The sequence below is a fragment of the Quercus lobata genome, chromosome 11 (genome assembly GCF_001633185.2).
Source record: "Quercus lobata isolate SW786 chromosome 11, ValleyOak3.0 Primary Assembly, whole genome shotgun sequence".
Taxonomy (NCBI): domain Eukaryota; kingdom Viridiplantae; phylum Streptophyta; class Magnoliopsida; order Fagales; family Fagaceae; genus Quercus; species Quercus lobata.
Genome location: NC_044914.1, coordinates 29,200,329 through 29,228,182, shown reverse-complemented (window position 1 = coordinate 29,228,182; position 27,854 = coordinate 29,200,329). Strand labels below are relative to the sequence as shown.

General features: G+C 33.6%; 2 protein-coding genes across 2 annotated transcripts; one reads left to right on the top strand and one right to left on the bottom strand.

Moving 5' to 3' along the window:
* The first annotated feature begins 12,746 nt into the window (after positions 1-12,746).
* On the top strand, positions 12,747-20,779 carry LOC115968975 (amino acid permease 1-like). The gene is made up of 7 exons (XM_031088526.1): positions 12,747-12,925; positions 13,103-13,336; positions 14,257-14,350; positions 15,600-15,814; positions 16,038-16,180; positions 19,323-19,550; positions 20,250-20,779. Exons 1-7 carry the CDS (start codon positions 12,835-12,837, stop codon positions 20,673-20,675), a joined length of 1,431 nt encoding a protein of 476 aa, XP_030944386.1. The 5' UTR covers positions 12,747-12,834; the 3' UTR covers positions 20,676-20,779.
* Positions 20,780-21,303: 524 nt separating this feature from the next.
* Positions 21,304-26,343, bottom strand: LOC115969648. The gene is made up of 4 exons (XM_031089352.1): positions 25,852-26,343; positions 23,271-23,500; positions 22,373-22,480; positions 21,304-21,701 (listed from the first exon to the last, which is right to left on the bottom strand). The coding sequence occupies exons 1-4, from the start codon at positions 26,060-26,062 to the stop codon at positions 21,579-21,581; spliced, it is 672 nt and encodes a 223-aa protein (XP_030945212.1). The 5' UTR covers positions 26,063-26,343; the 3' UTR covers positions 21,304-21,578.
* Between the last annotated feature and the right edge of the window lie 1,511 nt (positions 26,344-27,854).

Sequence of the window (27,854 nt, the reverse complement as noted above, 5' to 3'; positions counted from 1 at the left end):
TGATTAAAATATTAATAAAAATCCACCATGGCTCTCGTCACCCATGCCACATGGGTTTCCCGCCCCTTTATGTCACACATGACCCTCACTACAACTCAAATCAGTACCAGAAACCCAAAATCCCCCAAATCAGTACCAGAAACCCTAAACTCCCAAAATTCGAGCTTGGACCTCCACCCACACAGCTAATCCTCATCTCCCTAAACCATGATAAAAAAAAAATATATATATATATATATATATATATCTTCGAAGCCCAATGGAAGCAAGTTGTTCAACAAGTTCTAGTGTGAGGAGGAGAGCATCAATGGCGTGCTACTGTAATAAAAAACCTGTCCTAATTGTGGCATGGATTGAAGACAACCCTGGCAGAAGGTTCTATGGTTGTCCAAACTACTGGGTATGTCAATTTCAGTAAATCGTTTGAGTGTGTTTTAGTTAATTTCAGTATGTTGTTTCAAATTGTTGCTACAATAGTTTATGAATTTCCATTTTTCATTTTTCAGAGCATTATTTGTGTTTTAGGTGGGGCAAAAGTGTAGGTTCTTCCAATGGCGTGATGATGAGATATGTGAACGTGGTAAGGTGCTTATCCCACAACAAAGGCAAACGATCATCAAACTTGAGGCTAAGCTTGCAAACTACAAGAAGAGAGAGAAGTTTTTAGTTGTAGTTGTGGCATTGTTAGTGGTGATATTTGCAGTTCTATATTTGCTTAAGTAGGGGGTGGAAATAACTTGTGTGGGTTGTTGTGCTTGGTAGTGCATGTAGGGTTGTAGTGTTTATGTATGAAGGGTTGGCAGTGTGCTCTATTTTGTTAGGATTAGTTATTAGCAATGACACACCTGCTGCTTATTTTGTACTCTTTCTGTTGAGAAATAAATGAATACCTTTCTCATTCAATGTGTGGATGTGTGGATTGGAAATGTCCCTGTTGAACCAAGTAGCGGATTTCCAAGTGCATGCAACAAATTAAAGTGGTATTAATAGATAATATATTCCAAGAAAGCACTATACTACACATATAAAACAAGACATAAGGAAACAACAAACTCAATCTTAAAATCCAAACATCTTAATTAACATACTGCCAAACTTAACCCAAACATTTTCATAGTTATCATTAAAAAAAGCAAAAGTATGTTTAAATAACAAAAGGGCATTGTTTAACTGCCAATCTTAACCCAAACAACAAGACATTGTTTAACTAATACCAATTATACAAAATAAGGGCTTGGCTATAATTATACAAAACACAAGTCATTCATTAAAAGATATAAAACAACAAGCTATTCATTTTTTCTTGGAGCATGCGTTGATGACTGACTCCCAGCAAACTTGATAGCCCCCATGTATCTAGATGCATTCTTGGAAGCATTCAGGGTCTCTGATGTGACCATCCTTTTCCTCCTCAGTCTTGGAATTGGACTGCTGCCTAAGTTGGGTGGTGCAATTGGATTGGAGTTGGACTGAACTTCATAAACCTGAAAGAATGAGCTTCTACTGGCCTGAACTGGATTGGATGATCCTATAGGGGTTTGGTGTGCACTTGGACTAGAGCTGTGCATGTTGGACTGGGTTGGTGGAAAAGGTGTGGTAGAACTGTGCATGGTGTACTGGTATGGTGCACTTGGGTTGGAAGAGAAGTGCATGCTAGTCTGGTATGGTGCACTTGGGCTGGATAAGAAGTGCATGTTGGTTTGGTATGTTGCACATGGTGTGGAAGAGCTTGTCCATGGTTGAGGAAATGCACAAGGACTAAAGGTGTGCATGCTGGACTGGAATCATGGCAATGGACTGGGAGAGCTTGTCCATGGCTGAGTTGGTGCACCAGGAGTGAAGGTGTGCATGGTGGACTGGGATGATACAGATGACTGAGGTGGTGCAAATGGGGTGGTTGAGCTTGAGCTTGTCCTGTTAGCTGATTGATGTTGGAATAGTTTCTGCATCTGTTGGTCTACAAACAAGAAATCCACATTTATTGACATGTAATATGTAAAAACTCTCACACATTTACTTGACAGATATGGTAGAATGTTACCTTATTGGCTACACTGGTTCTGTTTGTGGTGCACGGTAAGGAAGAGTTTCCTCCAATCTCACCCTTGCAATTTCTTTTATTATTTCCTATTTTACCACAGGTCTTACATTGTTTAGAGATACCAGCTCTCCTACCTGCTGGTTCACCAGCCTCCCTTGCTCTTTTCTTCTTGAGCCTGCCAGGTGGTCTTCTTTTAATAGGAGGCTGGCCTCCACATATTCTGCCCATTGATAGATGCAAATACTGGCTCATAACATGCCTTGTATGTGGAGACATGAAAGCACATGTGTACATACTGATCAACATCTTGCTTATTGAAGAATATGCAGGAAACTGCATGGACACATGGTATGCCAGTTGTATCCCATTTCCTGCAACTACAATGTCCTTTTTCCAAGTCCACAGTGAAGTTTTGTAGTCCATTTTTAACCTCAAACTATGTATGACCTGGCCAACAAGCAAGCCCCTTGTTGCTTGCAGTCTTTTCCCTATGCAACCTCTTAAGCACTTTAAGGCATATCTCTGATTCCACTTTCATGATCTTTTGTCTGCTCTCTTGAAACCTGGTCATAAGATATAACCTAATGGATTCTAACTGCAATCGCACACAAGATGTTAATTAAATAATGTATCAAATAATTTATCTGACTAACTGTTACTCAAAGGCTTAGATTCATGCCATAGTAATTATAGGCTTAGATCTAAACTTTAGAATCCTGTTGTTAAAACTCTTACACATGTTGTTCAGTATTGTATCACTCAACCCATCCTCACTGAACATGTGTTTGGCCCATATGGTGGTTGAATGATCTTGCAACCAACTGTGTGCATCCTCATTAATTCCCTTCAGTTCATCCATCAGCCTATCAAACTCAGCTTTATATGTAGCTTTGGTTGCTTTCCAAAACAACTCTCTGATCAGAACACCAAGATGGTTCTTCCTGAGATTATTGTAGAGGTGTCTACAGTAGATTCTATGCTTATATTATGGCCAATTATCAATGAAGGTCTGCACCAACCCCTGTGAGTACAACAACAACAATTATGGTGTTAGTAACTCTATACATCCAATATGGTAATGCATATAGATATAATAATAAACATACATACCTCTTGCTGGTTTGATATAAATGTCAATCTTGTGTTCTGACCTATGTCTGCAAGTAGCAAATTTATGAACCATGTCTAGGAGTCTTTAGTTTTAGCCTTCACTACAGCATACACAAGTGGGAAGTACTCTTCATTAGGGTCTCTAGTAACTGCTGTGATTAATTGCCCACTTGACTTAGTCTTTAAGTGGCAGACATCCAAACCAATTATTGGCCTGCATCCAGCCATAAACCCTTTCTTGCAACCCTTTAGGCATATGTACAACCTTTCAAAATAAGGAACCCCATAGACCAAGTTCATCTCAGCAGTCAAATCACCTTCATTGAAGGTGTGTACCTTCATAAGTATGGTACTGTCAAGTCTAGCCCTCCTCAACTCTTTCACAATACTCCCAAAGTTAATTGTACTGCTGTGTGTGAGCCCCATCAATATATTCTCTTGCTTTCTCTCTAGCCCTGCTGGCTTTTCTTGGAGTTATGTTTAGTGTAAACTTCTCATGTACAGCATCTTGGATGTCTTTTAGTTTTATGTTAGGTTGTCTTCTCACCTTCTTCATGAAAATGGGGCATCCTCATTGTTGTATTCTCATGTCGAAAGCTTCATAAGAATAGTGTTTTGTGTGCTATAATGCATCTGAGGTGAAGCGTTGCCGGATTTCCACCACGAAAATAAGGTGAAATGCTACAGGATTTTCACCGTGGAAATTTGGCAACGATTCCAATCATACTTGGAAAGCTTCAATCAAGACCACACCCTTTTCGAATCCAAACCTCAAAGCCCATTTCGCTTAAAGCCCCAAAAACTAATTCCAATAGCTTGTTTTCAACTGCCAATGTCCAAAAATTATGGTTTTTCCAAAACAAAGGACTATCTATGGACAAGCGTTGTGGGGTGCCTAACACCTTCCTCACACATATCAGACTTCCGAACTCAAAAATCAAAATTTTTTACCCATCCACATTAAATTAGGAAAAACAACATTTTTCTTAACCTAGGATCGGTAATAAAATCAAATAGAGTCAGGTGACCAATCACACCTTAGAAAAACCCAATGATTGGTGGTGACTTCACTTACCCTTGGTAATTTCCTTAAAATTGACTCATATTCCAGTTACACACCCAGGGTACAACACACCCAGGGTACAACACACCTTTACAGCACCCGAGCTATAAGCTTCGTATGCACGTGCATACACCCCCTCCTCCCTAAAGAGGAGGGAAGCGAGTGAACGTTGCCGCGATGGGTGGTTAAGCAGCCACGAGTCATCGATAAACCATACAAAAAAACAACTAAACCACTACTACAAACCCTGCAAAACACCAAGACCTATCATTATAGACCCAGTAAAACACCAAGTCCTACCACCATTCTGACCTAAACCTTAATCCATATCTAAGAGAAAAGCCAAACCCATCCCCACTCATTGCAAACTTGCAGGTGCACCGATACCCACATACAAAAATCAAAGCAAAACCCATCTCACCCACGCCCACCCATCACCGAAACACTCTAGCCACATACCCAGCAACCATCATGACCCAAACCCACTGCCTCCACGGCTCCCAACCCCGAAACCAAAGCCCAACACCACCAAAACCACCAAGAGAAACCTAAGCCCTAGCCACTGATTCAAAACCTAGCTCCCGATTCAAACTTCTACCACTGAAATCTATGCCCAGTACCATTAAATCCACTATGAGAGAGAGAGAGAGAGAGAGAGAGAGAGAGAGAGAGAGAGAGAGAGAGAGAGAGAGAGAGAGAGAGAGAGAGACCGAGAATAGAAAGTCAGAGACAAGAGAGAGAGAGAGAGAGAGAGAGTGAGTAGATATTTTAAATAATAAAAAAATATATATATATATATATATATATTTTACATCCAATGCTACAGTTAGTTCTATTATATAGAACCAACTGTTCACAAGTTGTAAAAAATTATAAAACCCCATACCTGGATGGAGCATGTTTTTTGAGGTTTTGGTTGTAAAATAGCAACTGCGGGAGTTTACACCCCCAATGCTAGTGCTCTAAGTATGAACCCAAATTTTTGGATTACTCTTTAATGTTTAACAAAACACGTAACATTTTTTTTCATATTAAATTTTATTTTTTCACTTTTTTAAAAGAAATTTCTTTGGATAAACACACAAACTTAATAATCAATATCAACTTTTTTTTCCTTTCTTTTTTATTCTATCTTACGTTTATAATGAAAGTATTTTTATCATTTTTTTAAAAGATAAAAGATAGAAACTTTATTTGATAAAATATGCGAAACAATACATAAGAACCTCGTAAAACAAAACAGGGGAACCAAACCATCTGACCCTTTGCTAACAGTAAAATAGTTATGCAAAAAAAACAACTTCTACATAGACAAAAACATTACATAAGAACACTATATAAAACAAACAGGGAAACTTGGCCCTCTGCTAATAGCAGAACAATTATGCAAAAAACAACAACTTCTACAGAATAAAAAAACAATACATAAGAACCCTATAAAACAAACAGAGGAATCGAACACCTATTCTGCAAAAATAACAATACCAAACCTATTTTGCAGAAACAACAATTATGCTAAAAAAACAAAACAAATACTGCAGAAAAAAATAATTATGCAGAAAATAATACTATACATAAATACATTAGATATGCAGAAAATGATCAGATCATATTCACTTGCTTGATTGAGTAGCTACCAAACATTGATACTCCTACAAAAAACCAAGTGCTCCATCAAGAATGGACTTGGGGTGAATTTGGATATGTTCAAAATAATATTTATTTCGAGCATTCCAAATTGCCCAAGCCGTCACCGCCCATCTTTCTAGCTCTTGTTGAGAAAGTTTGTCCACTAACCATCTAAATAGCATGAAGATATCTTGAGCAACATTTGAACATTTTTGAAGCTGTCCTCGGCAAAGGGCCCTGACATTTTGTGCAAGTGGACATTCCCAAAGTAAATGGGCAACAGATTCCAAATGCTGGCAACAGATTTCACATCTAGGGTTAATATTCTTTCGGTGATGCAAGTTGTCCCAGGTTGGCAAAATATTTGAACATACCCTCCATACAAACATTCGTACTTTAGGTGGTACATTCAAGCTCCATAACTTCCTCTAGATTCCATGGTCTACCACCATACTGTAGTGTTCAACTTGTTGCTGTTGCCCCATCCAAAGTGCAACCTGATATGCAGTTTTAACAGAGAAGCGTTAGGACCTATTTTCCTTCCAAACCAATTTGTCTCTTAAGGACAGCCTTGACAATGGCACCTGTAGAATTTCCATGCATGTCTTATGAGCAAACAGATCAAACACCTTATCTCTATCCCATTGTCTAGTGGCACCATCAATCAAATCCTTCACCAATAGATTAGGCCTAACCTCTCCCAAGAAAATTGGTTTATGCGTCAACCATTTATGAGTTGAAACTTCAATATAGCTTCCATCCCCTACTTGCCACTGTGAGCCTTCCTTAATAAGGTCTCTAGCTGCCAAAAGACTTCTCCATACATATGAAGGATTGCTACCAATCTCCGCATCCATAAAGGAACAATTTGGAAAATATCTTGATTTGTATACCTGATAGAATAAAGCGTGAGTATTATGAATTAAAAGCCAAGCTTGTTTAGCTAACATAGCCAAATTAAAAGCTTGTATATCTCTAAATCCCATACCACCACACTCCTTTTTAGTACAAAGTTTTTTCCAATTGATCCAATGAATTTTCTTATTATCCTTTGATGGACCCCACCAATATTTAGCCACTATGGATTTGATAGCATCACATAGAGCCCTTGGGATATTAAAAATACTCATAGAGTAAGTAGGAATGGCTTGAGCTACCATTTTGATTAAGATCTCGCGCCTTGCTTTGGAAATATATTTTTCCTTTCATCCCAACACTCTATTAGTAATTTTTTCCTGTAGATTCTTAAAAGTATTAATCTTAGATTTTCCCCCAACCATTGGCAAACCAAGATACTTCTCACAATCCTCCATAATCCTTCCACCCAACAATGCCTGTATATCCTACTTTACCTCCAATTTTGTATTTTTGCTATAAAAGATAGATGTCTTCTATCTATTAATAGCTTGGCCTGATGCTGACTCATAGCATTCAAGCAAATTCATAAGACGATGACATTCCTCCACAAATAGAAGATGAGAAATACATACCTCATTTGTACATGATAAAATTCCATGAAGACTTTATGATTCCACTTCCTTCCAAATCAGAGACGAGAGGCCTTCCGCACATAATAGGAATAAGTATGGGATAAAGGATTTCTTTGTCTTATACCCCTAGAAGGGATAACAAATCCTTTTGGCTCACCGTTAATTAGCATCGAATAAGAAGTAGTAGTCACTATTTCCATTACTAGTTGTACGCATCGGGCATCAATACCCAATATTAGCATAATATGTCTCAAAAATTCCTATTCAACCCAATTATAAGCCTTGCTGATATCCAGTTTGATAGCCATCTGCCCTTTCTTCCCTATTCTTTTATTCCTTATCTTGTGTAATACTTCAAATGCTATGGTAGTATTATCAGTTATTAACCATTTAGGAACAAAAGCACTTTGTGAATCTGATATAACATTAGGCAAGTTACATTTTAGCCGATTGGCCAAGACTTTTGAAACTACTCTTGATACAACACTGCCTAAACTGATAGGCCGATAATCAGAGACATTTTTTGGATCATTCTTCTTGGGTATTGGAACAATATGTGTGTAATTAATCTTATGGAGCATATGACCAGAATTCAAGACAAACAACACTACTTCAATTAAATCATTGCCTACAATATGCCAATATTTTTGGAAAAAGAAAAGCGACATACCATCTGGCCCGAGTGATTTGGATGGGTGCCTGTGAAAAAGAGCTCACTTAACCTCATCAAGTGTATGCAGTTGAAGCAGCATTTGATTCATATCAGGAGTAACCACTCTATCCACTAAGTCTAGAACAATATTCAGATTAGTTGGATTAGCAAAAGTGAATAAGTTTTTGAAGTAATTTTCAGCCACCCTTGCAACATCATCTTCTGTATTACACCTTCTACCTTGATCATCCAATAAACCTGAAATGTGATTTTTTCTACATCTTTGACTTGCTCTCTGATGAAAATACTTTGTATTTTTATCCCTTGCAGGTAACCAAATTGATCTAGATCTCTGCCTCCAAAATAATTCCTCTTGTAGTAATAAAGCATTTATCTCATCCTTCACTTTCTAGATCACATCAAGATTATCTACAGTATTCATCCCCGTAAGATGCTCTATTTCCAATTTCTTCTCTTCTAGCTTTGTCTTTGAGTTTCCCAATTGTCTACTCCATCTCACCAAAGACATACAGCTCTTCTTAATTTTCAAGTGACATTATATCCGTGATGCTTCATACTAAAAATTACTATTTTAGCTGAAATTTCATTCTTTTTTAAATATATAAATGTACCTTTTTGGGACATTTTAGTATTTCCAATTTCTATGCATATTGGTGTATGACTATAAAAATGGAGTAGTGTAAAGTGTGTAATACATATAATAACTATATAAACATGATATTTATGAATAAATAAATTCCAGCTATTTGCAAAACGAAATTATATAATAACTATTTATTTTATGTTATTGTTTTCAATAAATTATTTATTCTATAAATTAATGACCAAAACATGACAAAACTTCATTTTCTTAAGGGACAAATGTCTATTGAATTATTAGCTATTGTATTCTCTAACGTATGTGATCTATTAAATTTTAAAAACTCATAGAGGTTGGCATAAATAATTTTTTATTTATTTATGTGGGGCCCAATAGTTTGTGGCCCTGGTCCATTTATTCATTGGGGCCTAAGGCCCGAGCCGAGAAGGGTTATAGTCCAGGATCGGTAATACAAGTACAAGATAGTCTAGGGACACAGCCGAGGACGATTCAGTCCTCGACATGTCCGAGATCTCACAGGAAGGAAGAGCAAAAGTGGTATAGAAACAGCTTGGGAAAAAATTTAAAATATCTGTGTCAATAAAAAAGGGTACGCTGGAAAGTGTAACGACCAGGGAAAGCTGCCCTTACTGCCATTCAATACTCTACACCTGACAGAGCCATACTTTACAGCTTTTACAACCACCCCCAACTACTCTGGGTATGGGCTGATGGGACAAGTATCAGTCTTGGAATGCCGATCCTACACGTGGACGAAGGATAAGGAGCACAGGCTAGTATAAAAGGAAAAGTAAGCAAACCAGAGAGGGGGCTGGGAAAAATGGCCAAAAAACCAGAGCCTCCCAGCCCGCCTCCAGGAAAATGACTCCTAGGGCGAGAGCGCCTTAATCATGTATGAACACCACGAAAAACCCACCGTTTGGCGACCAAGGCCTAGCCTTTCAAATCCACGCTCTACAAATGATATTGTTTGGGCCTTTTTACGTACGAACCTAACACTGTTACGGTTCGTCACAAATCGTGTCCTTACAATTTATATTCATGTATGAATTTTCTTGAGATGGACATATATATTTAAATGAATAAAAAAGTTTGTAAGCATAAACCTTTTGGGAGTGAGTAGTTATTTATTCTTAAACAGCCATGAAAATTATTGAATTTAAAATCATAATATTTATTCTCAAAAAATTCTCCTAAAAAGAACCCAGACTTTCTCTTCCCATCCAAATTGTTTTCTTTTCTTTTTTTTTTTTTTTTTTTTTTTTTTTTTTTTTAAGATTTGATTATGTCTTAGGTCCAATTATTGATATATATATATATATATATATTTTTGGAGTTGAGGTTAGGGATTTATTCATCGGTGCATTAATTGTTCAAAAGGCAAACACCTTGAACATAGTCTCAAAGAAATCGAATACAAAAGGTTAATTTGTCTGCTAAGGCTTTACCTCTTTTTCTAATTGAACCTAAATTAATTGTACGAAGTTTTAATTATTTGTCTCAATTATTGTTAAAAAAATGAAATGGCCTATGGCGTTTGATGTTTTAAAAATGAATTTTGGTCAAAATTTTTTATTATTAATGAAATTAATTGAATTAGTGATTTGCTATACATGATTCTATTTTTGAGTTTTTATTTTTTATTTTTTATTTTTATATATGAATTTTTGAGTTGTTTAAGTTAACAGTGGAAGCTCTTAAGGAAAGTTAAAGAGGGAAATGACAAATGTTATCAGATATACTGTTTTTTATTTATTTATTTTTTTCACATAATAACGCCAGATTTACAAAATAACAAATGAAAGTAAGAAAATTAGGAACCGCCATAATGAATGATCTGAAGTCGCTTCACTCCCTCACTTCTTCACCATGTGCTGGTATTATTTTTTATTTTTATTTTTTTGGTTTCCCACAGTGTATCCTCAAAGCTTTCAACCAGAGACTAATCACTGTTCATGCCGGGTCGGCCCACGAAGGGGTAAAGCACTAGCCCAGGGATTCTTTTCAAAGTGCAGGTAGCAGGACTCGAACTAGGGAGCACACCTAGTCGAGCCAAGTACAAGCACTCTGAGACCAAGCGCCGAACCGCTTGGCCAACCCCACTGGGTTGGTATTATTTTCTTTCATACATTACCATTTGCTTCCTAATTTTTTTGATTATTTAAAGTTAAATTTATTTTGTACGTATGTTTTTGTGGTTTCTTTGAAAACTTAGCTTCTTGAATAAGTTATCTACTTTTGTTGGTTTGTCACATAAAGCCTCTTTTTCACATCACACTTCCTTCTGGGTTGGACGCCATATATATTACACTCTCTCCCATCAATTGTTTTACATCAGACGCTCTGGAATAATTATGGAAACTAGTGCATTTATTAGTTGAAAACTGGAATTTGAAAAGGAACCATTAATCGTTTTACATCCACCTATTGGATATGGCTTTCTTCTTCAGAAAATTTTGCACAATGTTGAATGTTGAATCTGTTCATCCAAAAGAAATCATTACCCCTATGCCATAATCGGATGGAAAATGCTAAAACTACTGTATAGTATTTCATTCTACCAGATCGTTAGTCCTCTTGCCTAAAAAAAAAAAAAATTGTTAGTACTCAAGACCATTTTTTTGGTTTAACAGGTGCCGTCTATTTCATTTTAAAAAGTACCAAAATTTTGTTATTTTTTAAAAGTTAATAAGTAAAGTTTCATACTTACCCTTTGCTTCATTTAAAAAACTCAAACCCCTCTTTAACTAGATTTATTAAATTTTTATACTTACCCCTTGCTTCATTTAAAAAACTAGAATCCCGTCTTTAACTAGAGTTTAAATCAAAGAAGGTAGTTTTGGAAATTTGTAGCCTATTATTTAAAAGATAATGCATTAAATAATATTTCCTTAAAAGTTGGATTTTCTAAACATGACTAATGAAATGAGACGAAGGGAGTACACATTTATTATAAAATTTTTATAAAATGATGTGACAATAATTTTGATTGAATATAGATTTCAAGGACCTAAAAAATGAATTTTTGAATCACTTTTTCGTGATTGGTATCTCCAACATCCCATTTGATTGGAATGTTTAATTAGTTTCAATACATGAGTTTTTCTAACAAATTCTTTGTATCATACATATTCAATCGTGTTCATTTGCCAAACCTTTTTTGGATATATATATATATATATATATATAGAGGTAGAGGACAAGAAATTACAAACCCTAATCTAGGGTGAGTGAATTTTTTGGGAAAGGAATCTCTCATGTAGGGTTAATTAAGAGGATGAGCAATGAGAGTGAGTTGAGAATAAAAACTTCGACTTTTACATTAACTTGAATTTATATTTTTAAATTAACTTGAACAGTGGAATAAAGGTCATTCACAATGTTTAAAACTTCCACTTCTACCAAGTTTGAAAAATGTGGACAATCAATGGTCTTACTTATCTATCAATTTTGAGAACATTGAATTTGGACATTTTCTCTTTTTAAGTTTGAACATAACCTAGGCATTTATTATGGACTTCAAAAATTAAATTTTTGCATCATCAACAACAACACATGCCCAAGGATTTTCTAATAATAATTATCTTACCTTAATTACTCTCTTATTCTAAATTATTTTAATGTTTAATTTGATAATTACAAGTTGTTTTTACGTTTTGACATATAATAGTGGGAGTCCAAATCTTCTGTCCCACTTTTTTTGCTCCACTCTATACTCCACCAATAAAAACTTATCACATATTCATCTAACTAATTAAATACTACCATTATTGACTTATTAATACTACCATTATTAATTAATGGTAGTAATTAATTAATTAGGTGAACATATGTCAAGTTTTTATTATTGGAGTATAAAGTGAAGCAAAAAAAGTGAGACAAAAGAGGCAGATTTCATTCACCCTATCACACTCACACCTGCACCCAACGGCTATAATTAATGCATACATTAAAGTAGTACATTTTTAAGTCATTACTTTTTTCTTTTTTTTTTGTGAGAATACTAAATATTTTTAACACATAAAGAGAGGGGAAAAGGTTTTTCAAGAAACTTACACTGTTATCTAAATAAAACCTTTTTTTTTTTTTTCAGAAACAAAGCGTCTAAAACTTAGGAGTAATACCTTATACATAATTTGTTTTCTTTTACCGCATTTTTCTCTAATCATTTCTTGCTAGAGAGAAACATATCTCCAAAACATCTTTGACAGAGTCAGAAAGAGAGCTATGGAGACGCAGACTGCAGTTTCAAGCTTTGCCGTAGAATCTGGGGACATAAGTTCTAAGTTTGATGATGATGGACGCAAAAAACGAACTGGTATATATATATATATATATATATATATATATATTTTACTCTTTCTACACATACAACTCTTTAAATTTCTTTCTTCCACACCCTCTCTCAAAAAATCAGTAAAGAAATTCCCTGATTTTTTTTTATTGGGTTTCACTTCATTAATTTCTTTCTGGCATGGTTTTGATTTTGTTGAAGGAACTTTGATGACTGCAAGTGCACATATCATAACAGCCGTTATTGGGTCTGGAGTATTGGCTCTATCATGGGCCCTTGCTCAATTGGGATGGATTGCTGGGATTATTGCTCTCTTGATTTTCTCACTCATCACATTGCTTACTTGTATTCTACTCACTGACTGTTATAGGTCCCCTGACCCAATTACTGGGAGAAGAAATTACAATTACATGGAGGCTGTAAAGAACAACTTAGGTAAGGTGATTGCTGACTTTTTGTCAATCGTCAATAATTATTTTATGCGTTTGATATATGCATTCTTTTTTCTCTCATCACGTGCATCTCACAATTGCGTAATATGAGAAAGAAAATAACAATCGTGTAGTATGAGAGATAAAATGCGTATATTAAATATGGGTCATATTAATAGGTGTTCTTAAGGCAATTGTTAATAAACTATATTAGGAAAATTTTGACACAATTTTTATAATATATATATATATATATATAAGTTGTCAACATAATTAATTGCTTTATCATTTTCTCATAAAAATATTTTTAAAAATAGTACATAAACTAATACTCTTAGGACATTCGTTAACATTGTTAAATATATATTAGATGTATGAGATATTTATTAAATGTATATATTATGGGGACCTCATGTAATGTGAGAGGAAAGATGTATGATTTCTCGATGTTATGAGATACTTATTAGATGATATGTATACTTACTGACAATTTTTGGTCTCATGAACCTATTACATATACAAACCGTGTGATGTGATGGGAAGAATACATTTGTCCGATATTTTCTTTATCAATGTTGGTGTTGTTGCAAACACATCTTTTGATCACCGGAAGATTAAGATACAAGTCGAAAGTTTGAAACTGACTCATTTTCCCAATGATCTTGATATGATACAAATACCTTTTTGTTCAAAATTACTTACTAAAGCGGTCATGTATGTGTAATTCTTAGATACTCCTGAAGTATGAAGAATTGTGCTCTTTCCTCTCATATTTATAGTGAGGTCTACTCATTAAATTCATGATAAAATCCACCACAAATGTGAGAGTAGAGAGCACAATTTCTCCATACTCTAGAAGTACTTAAGAATTTTCTGTCATATATATCTTCGAGACTAATTCTCTCTCTCTCTCTCTCTCTCCAGGAGGAATCAAGTACAAGCTTTGTGCAGTATCTCAATATTCAAATCTTGTAGGAATATCTATTGGATACACAATCACTGCCGCTATTAGCATGGCGTAAGCTACCTAAAATCTTACAAGCACAAGCTTGTTTCCTTAGCGATTTACTTTTCGTATTCAGGCCATTGAAATTTCTTTTCTTTTTCTTTCCTTTTCTTTTTCTTTCCTTCTTTTATTTATTTATTTTTTAAAAGAAAAAAGACCTCCATCTTTCCTTTCGGGGTAACTTGTACAACCAAAATGAAGTTGTATGAAATTCAAATCACAAAACAAATACCTGCTCCTACATATATAGTTATGTAAACTTATGCTATATTGCTCCAAAAGGAGATATATTGCTATGTTTCTATTAGTTTTATGATAAAAAATGAATTTTAATTTGATATTTATATAATAGCTATAATATATTTTTAGTTTATTTTCATGTGTTATGAGATGTTTTTTACTTTATTGAAATTTCTAACCTCTTAAACATTTGAAAACTAAAATTACTACTCACAATTAATGCTAATAAACTTGTAGAATATAGTAAATGCCTAGCATATATAACAATTGGGTGACCCACAAATAACAAAGTATGTAATAGCCAATACCAATCAAGGATCATTCTAGGAAACCATGATTCCAATTAATCTCTCAAAAAGTTCTAGTTTCTTTTCAATTAAAATTTCATATGACTTTGCACTCTTTTTTGTCTAAAAAAAAAACACATTAAACACTTAAATTGTGAAGAAATAAAATAGTTTAGTAGTCAAGAATTATGAAAATTAAGCATAACGAACACATAATCTGCAAATTGAATTATAGAAATTAGGTTGACAAAATCTAAAACTCGTAAACAAATTTTATTACTCTTAATAAAAAGGTATTTTATTTTAGATTTGAAAACAATCTTTTTTTAGCAACATGCCTTAAATATTAATGTATTAGAAATTTAGAACCACTAAAAATTGTAATGTAATCTTAATAATAATATTAAAAAAATTAAGTGGTTGTAAAATCTATTTGTAATCCTACTATTTTTTATGACTAACTATAATTATTTTGATTTTTGATTTTTGATTTAAAGTTTCTTAAAAAGACTAGAAGGGGCCCGATTCATTATTTTGGAAGCCAAACTCTTAAAATCTTCAATTTGATAAATAAATAAATATATATCTTATGGGGGCTAAAATAAATCCGTAGGTCTTTGCCTTCCTTCATGACTTCATGCATTCTTGACTGTTTTGTGTGTTGTGAATATCTCATATCTGTATGATGCATTTAACTGTCACTTTTTTTGTTATTGTTATTGTTTTTAAACCAGGGCTGTCAAAAGATCGAACTGCTTTCACAAGAATGGTCATGAGGCGGGATGTCACACATCAAACAGTTCCTATATGATCATTTTAGGGGCCATTGAGATTATTCTGAGCCAAATACCTAATTTTCACGAGCTTGCAGGGCTCTCTTTCATCGCTTCAGTCATGTCCTTCACTTATTCTTTGATAGGCATTGGACTCTCTATTGCAAAAATAGCAGGTCAGTGATCGATATAGCACATTTATAACACAAAAATCTATAGCATGAGTGTTTTCTGATTATGCTCCTTAGAAAACTAAGTGCTAATAGGGTATGATTTTTTATTCTCTTCTTGACAAAGAAAAAAGGTTAATCCCAAAAACCATTACTGCTTGAATTTGTGGGGACAAAGTAGCATGGTCTTTTATTATTATATCTTTTTGTATTCTATTCTATTTTGTAGAACGGAAAAATGGTTCGACAAGCATCGCAGGTGTGACTGTTGGAGTGGATGTGACAAGATCACAGAAGGTGTTTAACAGCTTACAGGCCCTTGGGAACATTGCCTTAGCATATTTTTTCTCCAACGTCCTCATTGAGATACAGGCAAGCCAATCTCTTAACATACAATCATTTTATGTTTGGAAAATACTAGGCTTTATAATTTTATGGAAAGAAAAGTAGTATATTTTGATAAAGAGTTGAAGGGCAATTTGGTAATTGCAAACTCACCTCCAACGGATATATCAAAAGCTCACGAACTTTTAACAAAATGGACCATCAGAGCTCCAAATATCAAACACGCGTTCTCTTCACAAATATAAAACGCAACTTTTTCCAAAAAGTTGCGTTTTATACTAACCAAACACTATTTTTGGGCTGACCTTTTTGAAAACGCAACTTTTGAGCTTCAAAAGTTGAAACAAAGGGGTATTTATTCATTGATGCGGTTGGAGTATTTCTCTCCAACGTACAAATAAAGTACAAATTGAAAGATTTTCTAGAGTTGTAGCACTTTTCTTCAACTACATACATAATGTATATGTAAATATATTTTATGGGGTTGGGTAAAAGGACTGATCCCAGTTAATTTAATCAATTACTCAAGTTGATTAAATTATCAAATTATGAAAAGGTCCAATTAAATTGTGTTGGGAACAACCACTTTGCCAAAACTAAATTTCATGTAGTGGAAAAATAAATTACAACACAACAATATAATTAAGATGGGGAAAACTCTAATGTTAAAGGTCACCACACCTTGAAGAATCCACTAACAAAGATTGAGCTTACAAGTGCAAGGAATATATATAATTTTCAAGTGCCTATCTATAGTATAATCTACTGAGCTCCCCAAGCTTCGCTCCAACCCAGTTAGATTACTCTACTCAGTAAACTTCTTTATTATTCCACTTAATATCCAATTCGCTATGGACTTTACAAAAGATAGATTAATTTTATACAAAAGTAACTTGAATTGATAAAATTTTCATGTAAATATCAAATATTTTAAGAAATCTGCAGGGTTTTAATTCATAAAAACATTGGTTCTAATCAAAACTTTAAGAATAGTGTGGAAATTTCCACAAAGAACTAACACAATCAAATGTTTATGTTTGAAAACATATATCAAGCAAGTCCAAGAGAAAGCACGGACAAATAAGAAACACACAAAAAAGCCCATTTAGACATTTTCACAAACACTTCAATTGCACTCATTAATGTACCTGAAATTTCAACTCAAAGGAGTTACTTTTAACTTTCCCCTTCTCCCTTTCCTCTATGTTCCTAAACATCCAGGCATATTGTTAAAATGTTATTTATCAATCAACTACAAAAAATTAAATAAGAAAAAAGAAGAACAAATCATATTTCATTCAATTGATAACTTGAAATATTTAACAAATTCAAAAAAAAAAAATGTAAAAAGATAGTTTGCAACATAAATGTTACGGATGCTTGGCTGAAAAAACAAATGTCTAAAAGAATTTAGTAGTGACAATGAAAAAAGTGAAAAGCAAGGCAGCCTGTTATGTTACTAAAACAAAATCACTAAAACTATGAAAAGGAAGAAGAACTTTACTTTCTTTGTTTTTTGGATGACGTTAGAGAGAACTTTATTTTATTTTTATTTTTTTAAGAAGAAACTTCACTTAAATTAGTTGCTACAATAATCCTTATTATTAATTAAACTCCTATAGGCAACTAACCCCCCCCCCCCCCCCCGACCAGAACTAATAACCAAGTAATCCAGGAACTTTTCACGCTTGGCAAGCTAAATTGTTTATCCTCATGCCCAAAAGGCAAAAAGAAAATCTGTATTATCTTTTTTGGCTTTTACTATCTAATATGATAAGGATGCATGACTTTGCTAATCTATCTGTAGAAAAATCTTGTTTTAGTGTATATGCCCTTTGTGAGACTGACAAGTGGCCTCATATCTTATGAGGCCCACATGTCAATCCTAACTCACTACATACTTTCTCCTATCCATGGCATAGATCATATGGAAAATATTCTCAATTTTTCTCTTATCATCTCCAACCCTCTCAATCTCACTAACTCCACTATCTTCTCTCTCTTAAGGTATATGAACTCTTTTGGCATGAATATTAAAGGTCTCAATGAAATGCTAGTATATTGACCACACTTAACTTTGATAATCTCATCTTTCTCACAAAAAAAAAAAAAAATGATAATCTCAAGAATTTGGGTTCAATAAAAATTAGAGTAATGCTAGGGACACAATTAAATGTCATAGTAATATTACAACATTTTAAACTTAGCATGCCAACTCACACATGAGTTTCTTTAATCTCTAATTTAATTTTTTTTGTCTGCTAATATTAGAATTGTTGTGACATTTGTTGTAGAATAATCTTAGCCCCCAAACATAATCCCTAACCCTTTAAAAAAAATGAAAGTTCAAATAAAAATTATAATGAGTCCAAATAACATCAAAATAAGCCCTAAAAACAATAAGATTAGACCAAACAACAACAAATGAAAAAAATGTTCAACAAAAGCTCATTCAAAAAATAAAAATAAAAATCTTTTGAATAAAAACCTTAAAAATTCAGATTCGTAACTCGTTCAATTCATTCCATAAAAATAATTAAATAATCTCTAATAATTTCAATTTCCTAAAAATTGTACCAAAAGAGAGATTGTGGTAGTGAGTTCTCCTTGATGATGCTAGGAGCTCTGCTCCTTAGTAGCTTGGCTCACAATTGAAAAATGTATCATCCATTGCTCTCTCTTACTTTCTCTATTTTTCTCTTCTCTATCATCATTTTAAACTCTTTCTTAATTTACTACTCTCAGCTTAGCATTCTCAATTCTCACTTAATTTCTCATAAGTCCAATTTTGCCTTTTTATTTTGTTTGAAGAAGGATATTGTAAAACTTCATGTATTTACATTTATTTTTTATATTGTCAATATATTCTAGTTATCTTTTTACTAGATTTTGTATAATTTAAGTTTCTTAGTAACTACTCTAGAAAAAATTCCTAGAGCGGTCACTACTCATTTTATATATGGTATAAGGTAATATAAGACAAGAAATCAAGTCCCACCAGTTTAGTTTGCATCACTTTGTGTTTGCGACCTTATGAAGTGACAAATATATATTGTACTAGTCATAGACCAGTAAACTCAATAAACTTTCATTCTGAAAATCAGTTCTTCCACTTTTAATTTTCCTGAATGTATCTAAATATTGGTGGCTAAACTTTCATAAATTGCAGGATACACTAAAATCAAGCCCACCGGAGAATCTAGTCATGAAAAAAGCTAGTGTCATTGGAGTCTCAATTACCTCAGTCTTTTACTTGTTGTGTGGAGGTTTGGGCTATGCAGCATTCGGGAATCTTGCACCTGGAAATTTTCTAACAGGATTTGGTTTTTACGAACCTTACTGGCTTGTTAACATAGCTAATATTTGCATTGTTGTCCATCTTGTTGGAGCTTACCAGGTAATTCTCAAAGATGACCAGCCTAGCTAACTAGAATCGATTATAAGCTATCTCGGATGGTGTTCAGTTTTTGTTAAGGTTACATAAATTATTGCCCAACTAGTGCAAACCTATTGTACATGCATATACTTATAGAACAAGCAAACTAATCTTAATTTTAATTTATGGTTAGTTTAAGGTTCTCTAATATGTAAACTCTACTTTGAATTCATTGTAAATACAATTCATATAACAATGACATAGCATCAACGGATAGTACAATTTGTCTAAAATAAGTAACTGATCACATCATGGAGCTAATCTTATGTTAGTATATACCACTTAAATGAAGTAAAATAAAAAATAAAAAAATTAAAGGAATATTATTCCATACATATGCAAGAAGGTATATAATTTTTCCATATGCATTATTTCTTTTATAAAATGTGTATAATACAATTGTATGAACTCCACATTCTAAATGAAATAGCATATTCATGGGTAACATGCATATTTTGGTGAACGAACTGCTTTATGTTATAAACTTGTAATTAGATTGAAATTTATACTTTATTCAAATTTTTTATCATCATCGTCGTCGTCATCTTCTTATTTTGTTTGTGGAAAGTAAGTTCTAACTATGCATGTAGGATCTTCTACCTGTTCTTCATTTCTTTTCTTCTTTGGAAAGTAATTAAGTTGTTATTATGCAATGTATAGCTATTCTCCCAGCCAGTATACCAGCTTGTGGAAGATTGGTGCAAAAGACGGCGGCCAGAGAGTGATTTCATAGTAAAAGAACATCAAATTGTCATTCCATTTGTTGGAAATTTCAACATAAATTTCTTCCGGTGCATATGGAGAACAGTGTATGTGATATTTACAACTGTGATCGCAATGCTATTTCCAGTCTTCAATAGTGTTTTGGGTTTGATTGGAGCTGCCTCATTCTGGCCATTGACAGTGTATTTTCCAATAGAGATGTACATTTCACAGGCTAAAATCCGCAGTTTTTCTCTTAAATGGTTCGGGCTAAAGACATTGAGCTGGGTTTGCTTCATTGTAACTATTGTTGCTGCTGTTGCATCCATTCGAGGCATTATCATCGATCTCGGTCACTACAAGCCTTTCAAGTCTGTTTCCTAATTAGTGTGTGTGTGTGTGTTGGGGGGGCGGTTGGGGGTGGATAAGTGTGTTTGCCCTGGAGGAAGGATAGGAGTACATTGATAACTTGTCTAGGATTTATGGAATGAAACGCATGTTATTGGTTTTCTTACTATTTTCCAGAGAATGCATTACTGGGATTTGCTTTGATCATGTGTTTTGGAGCTCTGGATTTGATAGGTAACGATGCGTTCTTAAGCTTAAAACACAATATATCTTTAACCAGTGGCAACAATCAAACACTATTAACCACTGAGCCAAGACTTTGATTGATGCAGACCTTCTAGTACAGTATATATTTATCTGGTTCAACTTAAAAGAAAAAATGCTAATTGTCTTCTACCACATAAAACTTAAAACTACTTGTGTTCTCAATGGAGTAAAAGTTAGTCTATGCTTACCACAGTTGATGATTCCCTCGTCCTTTTTATTTAGAGAAGATAAATAATAGGGGGCATGTGCCTCAAAAGACTAAAGTCACTCATTTTTTAAAGTGAGGGACTAAATTAATGAACCCTTTAATCGGATTATATGTCCTCATGGTCGGAGATTAACAGCCATGAAAGAAGATTTCTTGCAAACACAAGCAGAAAGAGAACCTGGCCGAAAATAAGTCAGTAAAAAGCAATTTACTACTAGTAATAAGGTTCTTTGGAATTTAAACCATTCAGGGCCTTTAACACAACAAATTTGGCATGCAGATATAGATAATGGCGTGCAAGACACTTTCCCAACATAAAATTAACATGAAAGCTACTTTACTAATGTGAGGATTTATACAGGCAAAGAAGAAAAAAAAAAAAAAAGAAGAAGCTAGATGATTAAGCCACAGAAACACATAATTCGTGTTTTCAGAAGCTGTTGAATGCGAAAATATTGTCTCCTTTAATTTATATGAGGGGCAGTCTGCGAAATTCTTTCTTCTTCCAGAAGTGCGTATGGATCAATATATTGTGGTGGAGAAATAGGTGTGCTGCTTCCATCATGGACAAAGGTTGATCCAAAATACTGTCAGAGGTGAGGAAAATTTAGCTTTCAAAAAATGCCAAGCCTCATAAACAAGTACATAACAAAATAATGAAAAGACTCAAAACTTTCTTGCTCTGTCTCATGTGTGCATTACAAGCAGCAATGATTTAAACTAATACAAAGCAGTAGAGTACGGCCAACAGGTCATAAATGATGACAAGAAAAATCTCTCTTATTGTTCCTTTTTTTTCTTTTTCTTTTTTATTATTCGTTCAAGGATCTACATCTCTCGAAATCTCACCAATCTAATCTGATCTTGTAATAGAAAAATATCCCTATGTTTTGTCTATTTTTTCATTTTCATTGACATATGCTGAGTTGGTCTAACCCCTTTTAGTTCTATAAAAATGAAGCTAGTTGTGGAAAAATAAAAATCCCAGAAATTAATCTATAGCAAAACCATAACAGAAACACTCGTTCAAAACAGCTACTTCCTATATGATCTTGCAAATTTCATACTTCTGATGACCCCATTTTTTACCCCTTACCAAATGATTACATGTTTCAAATTTCTGTGATAACATCAAACTTTAAAATAGTAAAGCCAAGCAAAACGTTAAGATGCTTAACATTGTCTGGAATACAATTAGTGTCTAGCTAACAGAAACAACATAAGAACATTCACATATCAAGGTCAAGAGAGAACTTACAAGGTAGAGAGCTGTAAAGAATGCAATGGTTATTAGGATCAATGGCCAAAATGCTAAGAAGAATGTTCCTCCAGTTGTTAACAGAAGTTTAGCCCGAGGAATTAACCCCTGGAACAAACAAAGATGGTCAATTGCCTTTTACGATGTGTCCATGCCACAAACACAAAGCAAAAGAACTCTAAGATTTAAGTCCACTCTAATAAATCAGAGGACCACTACTATTATATTTAATTTATTGGAAAAGAAACAAATATATCAACCAAATATTGCTTACAATTTCATTAAAATTTTAATCGATTACCATCTCTTTATATCTTATGTTTTGAAAACTACCCAGCCTCTTATTCAAGGGTAACTAACATATTATAAGGATCACATGCCATATGAAAATTATGAATCAATCATTAATTATTTTCAAAATAAAAAAGACCAATTCAAGAAACCCAGTTCCAAAGAGTAAGCACAGTTTTGGTTAACTTAAGTGCAGATTAAACAAAAGGTTTTGACAATTTTATAATGTATTTTGTATGTTAATGATGAATACTCTACCAAGGATAAAAGAGGTGGGATAAACTTAGTTCAAGAAAAGTATTACTCTAAAATCATGTACTAATTGCTACTCATAATTAAGTTTCTGTTCCTTCTTTTGTTCTTCTTTCCTTTTAGTCTCCATTAAAGAATGTTTGACTCAGTGTCCTAAGCCCACTCTTGAATTTTTTAGGTAAACGATAGTTTCTTCCATATGCTGATCTTCATGAGTTCCAGAGTATAAAGAATTTAAAGAATATACAACAGGACTGTGACTTCAAGCCTGAGACAGACTGACACAAGACAGTCCCAATGAAATCATTCGGCTAAGAGTATTAATTAATTAATAGAAAAAGGTAAATGTGTCAACCTCAAGGCCTTCACTGTTCAATGCCATGGAGCGCTCCCTTTGATTAGATAGGCTTTTCTCAAGTTCAGTTGAGACTGCATTTCTATTTGAAAATCCTCTATCCTCTTCCTCCAAGTTTATCTCATTCTCCAGCCCATAGTTGTTCCTTTTTTTTTCTTCAAGCAGCGAAGTTGGAGTCATACCCCTCCTCCTCAGTTCCTTCATAAATAACGATTCAGCAGGTTCTTCACCTGAAAAACATTGACCAAAGGTGAAATTAACTCAGAGGATAATTATAATATTACCAAGGTGTGGCAGGACAAAAAATTACAAATGAATACCTCATATAGCTCAAATATATTGTCCTACACCCATCAATGAAGCTATAAGATATTCCAGCATCTTCAAAAACCAAAATCCCTAGAGGCATTTACTAATCCCAAGGCATTTATATATGCCTTTATGCTATGAAATTTAGGCAGGAGGTCTCATTAGTAATATGCCTCACAAGCAAATTTGATCAAAAGTGAGCCTATCATGTATTTTAGATGCTTTTAGGAATTGAAGTGAGGTGTATGCCTCATTGACTAACTTTTCTACAAGTGTTATAAATGATTAAATATCATAGATGATTAAAACCATGTTCATCTTCTTTTTTCTATATATGAATCATGCTTTGCCTCCTTTAGTAACTCCAAATCCGCAATCATACGAAAATCATTTCATTGAATCATGACAATATGCTCTAAAGATGTTCAAAAACAGAGAAATTTTGTTTTCATGTTATTTTCAATTATTGCTAGGACTCTCTCTCTCACTCATGAAAAACCTAATATATTAGTAAACTACCTATGCTTTAGATTTTGTTTTTTTTTTTTAATTTTTATATATATTTAAAAATAACAATACAAATTAAATTGTCAAATTGGGTGTTTCACAAATTTTACTTTCTGTTTCCCCGGGGGAGTTTAACTTACCCAAAATAAATAAATAAATAACATAGAAGAGGGTTAAAAAAAAAGGAACAAGGGCTATAACATTCTTCATATCAATATCATTTATGGAAACATACTCCAGAAAGCACCAAGAACAAAAACTTGAGTTTACTTTAATCATATATAGTATGTTTCACCAAGAATTTCCTAGTCCTTACTTTTAGGAATAACTATGGAATTGCTACCTCTTTATTTAGCACAATTAATATACCTCAACTCCATCTTTGTACTCAGATAATCTTCTTTCCGTTAAAAACTAATATTAAAGAAAATTTGCTAACTCTGCGTTTATCAATCATCATATCCTATGAATTGACACACAGCCACCCTATCTCATACAAATCAAAGACTCAGCCTTTCCTTGACAGATAGCTCACATCTAGACAAATACAATCATCATCATTATTCTTTTCTGACAAATCACTTTGGTGGATGTGCCCTTCCTTGTGCATATTTTTTCCTTTTTCACACAGGTTTCATGTTCCTATAAATCTCACAAACTAATGACTGCTTCATTTGTTTCTTAAAAAGCAACAAAGCAAAATCCCAAAATCGTTATATATATATATATATATATATATCAAACCCAATGTTTTCATTTGAGATGATAAAATTGATCTCTGTCACTGTCATGGTAGTTGTGTATATAACAATGGTTAGTTATGAATACTTACAAAAAAAAAAAAAAAAAAAAAAAAAAAAAAAAAAAAAAAATTTGGGATAAACAGAGACAAACAGAGAGCTGTGATGAAAAGCTTTTACTGCAGGAAGCATTCCGGTCCACATTAGATGTCGCAAGCAGTTACAAAATATTAAAAAATTCCCAACAGAAGACTCGAATTCCACATATAGATATAGTTTTCACCACTAAGAAAAATCAAAATTTCTTAACTTGGTAAAGAACATGCCACTATTTCAAATTGCTATGGATCAAATTAGAATACGATAATAGGTCCAAAGTGTCTAACCATTGTGTTATGAATTCACCTAAAATTCTTTCCTTTTCTCACACTATTTCTTTCTAATTTCTGCTTTGAAAATTACCCCCCTCCGCCCATGTTTTTTTTTTTTTGGTTCCTTTCACGTTATTTTCAACAACCAAAGTAAAATTAAAGAACTTCAACACAACCAAACAGTGTTACAATTGTGGATTCAAGTTAGTTGAACTAGTAAAGTCTCTTGTCCTTGCATAAGGGACTTGGATTCAAATCCCATCTACATCAAAAACCAATTGGTGACTTGGGCTGATAACAATCATCATGGAATGAATGTCGTAGGTTCAAATCCTATTATCTATCAAAAAACAGCACTTCAATTAATTTCCAAAATCGTTGACAAAACACAAGGAAATTAAAGCCTCTACAAACTTCACTTCCAACTAACTTTTCCATATTAGTTTAACCAACATAACGGAAAACATGAGTTTGGAAACGCAAACTCAATTTCCTTTTATGTTCTCTTTCTTCAGTTTTTTCATAGCCAAACAGAGACTTAGAACTTTCCTCTCTAATAAAAAAAGAAAAAGAAAAAGAGAAAGAGAAAATACCCATATCAGAGAAAACGTAAAAAGCAGGAAAAGGAAGAAGAGTAAGTATAAAGAAGCTTGCCATTATTGCTCTGGTTGTCGGTATCTCGACCTTCACAACAGACCCTAAAGCTTCTGTTGGTGTAGTAGTATCCTGAATTCCTAGAAATAGAAGAAGCAAACCTCAGGACCCTTTTCCTGGAATCCGATTCCCGGAAAACCCAGCTGGATTTTCCAGGATGGGAAGTGGAAATCGAAGTGAAAGTGGGTTTCAGAAGCTGTAGAGAGGCCATTTGGAAAAAAAAAAAAAAAAAAAAAAAAATTGTGGCAGAGACAGTGAAAGTGAGAGAGAAATTTATAAGCGAAATTTCATTGAGAGAGAGTGTGTGTGATATTTGTGAAATAATATTATTAAAAAATGGAAATGGGTTCGAGAGGAAAAGCAGAGCAAAGCAAATATGTCTCTATAGATAGAGAGTAAAGAAGGAGAAGAAGAGGCAAGAAACATAGAGAGAAAGAGGCGCGGAGTTGGCTTATTTTAGTGTCGGGGTTGTGTTCGTGGCTAACGTGCACGTGTAGTGGAGATAAGTTGCGGTTGGAGTTTACTTAAAGAGTGTGTGTTTAGAATAGCGGTGACGTCAAGCAAGACGCAAAGTTATCAATTCCGTCCCGTTCTCGCTCTTCGGGTTAATTATCTACGAAGCATCTATATTCCATATTGACTTAAATTTTGATTCATTCTGTCTATTTTGATATGTTTTATTAGATTCCGGTTGGTATGTGAATAAATCATTAACTTATTATTATTATTATTATTTTCTTTAATGTTCTTGTTTGAGTTTATTAACTATGAATCATCAATATTTCATCTCTGATCTAAATTTTGATTTAATTTATCCGTTTCGGTCTATTCATTAAATTTCGGATGATATTGAGATTTTGACTTGTATGTAAATAAATCACTAAATTCTTCTTCTTTTTTCCATCCTTCTTGTTCTGGTTTATTAATTATGAATTACTGATAGTCCATCTTTAACCTAAATTTTGATTTATTTTATCCATTTCAGTCTATTCCATTAAATTTCGATCAATATTATGATTCCAACTAATATGTGAATAAATCACTATTTTTTTTTCTTTCCTTCTTATTCCCCTTGTTCCAATCAATTAACCATGAATCACCCATATTCCATCTCGATCTAAATTTCAATTCATTCTATCTAATTTGGTATGTTTTATTATATTCTGGTTGGTGTTGGTGAGTAGTCGGTATGCGAATTAATCACTAACTTATTTTTGTATTTCTTTCATGTTTTCATTGTTTCGATTTATTAACTACAAATCACCAATATTCCATCTCTAACCTAAATTTCGATCTATTCCAATCCATTTCCGTGTATTCCATTAAATTTCGGTCCATATTGTGATCGACCAATATATAAATAAATCACTAAATTATGTTTTCTTGAATTCCTAGAAGTTGAAGAAGAAAACCTCAGAACCCTTTTCTTGGAATCCGATTCCCGGAAAATCCAACTAAATTTTCTAGGATGAGAAGTGGAAATCGAAGTGAAAGTGAGTTTTAGAAGCTGTAGAAGGCCATTTGGAAAATTTTGGCAGAGACAGTAAAAGTAATAGAGAAATTAAAAGAGATATTTCACTTATATGTGTGAAATAGTATTATAAAATGGAAATGGGTTTGAGAGGAAAAGAAAAGCATAGCAAAGCAAATGTGTCTCCATATATATATATATATATATATATATATATCATTTTTATTATGAAGGAGAGTAAGGAAGAAGAAGAAGCAAGAAATAGCGAGAAGCACGTAGTTGCCATATGTTAGTGTCGGAGTATTGTTATTGGCTAACGTGCACATGGAGATTCATTTGTAGCTACAAGTTGAAGTTAGAGTTTATTTAAGAGTGTGTGTTTAGGATGTTGGTGACGTTGTACAAGGGGCAAAGTTATCATATCTGTCTCGCTCTCGCTCTTTTGGTAATTAACTACAAATCACATATATTCCATCATGACCTAAATTTTGATCCATTCTATCCATTTTGGTATGTTCTATTAGATTCTAGT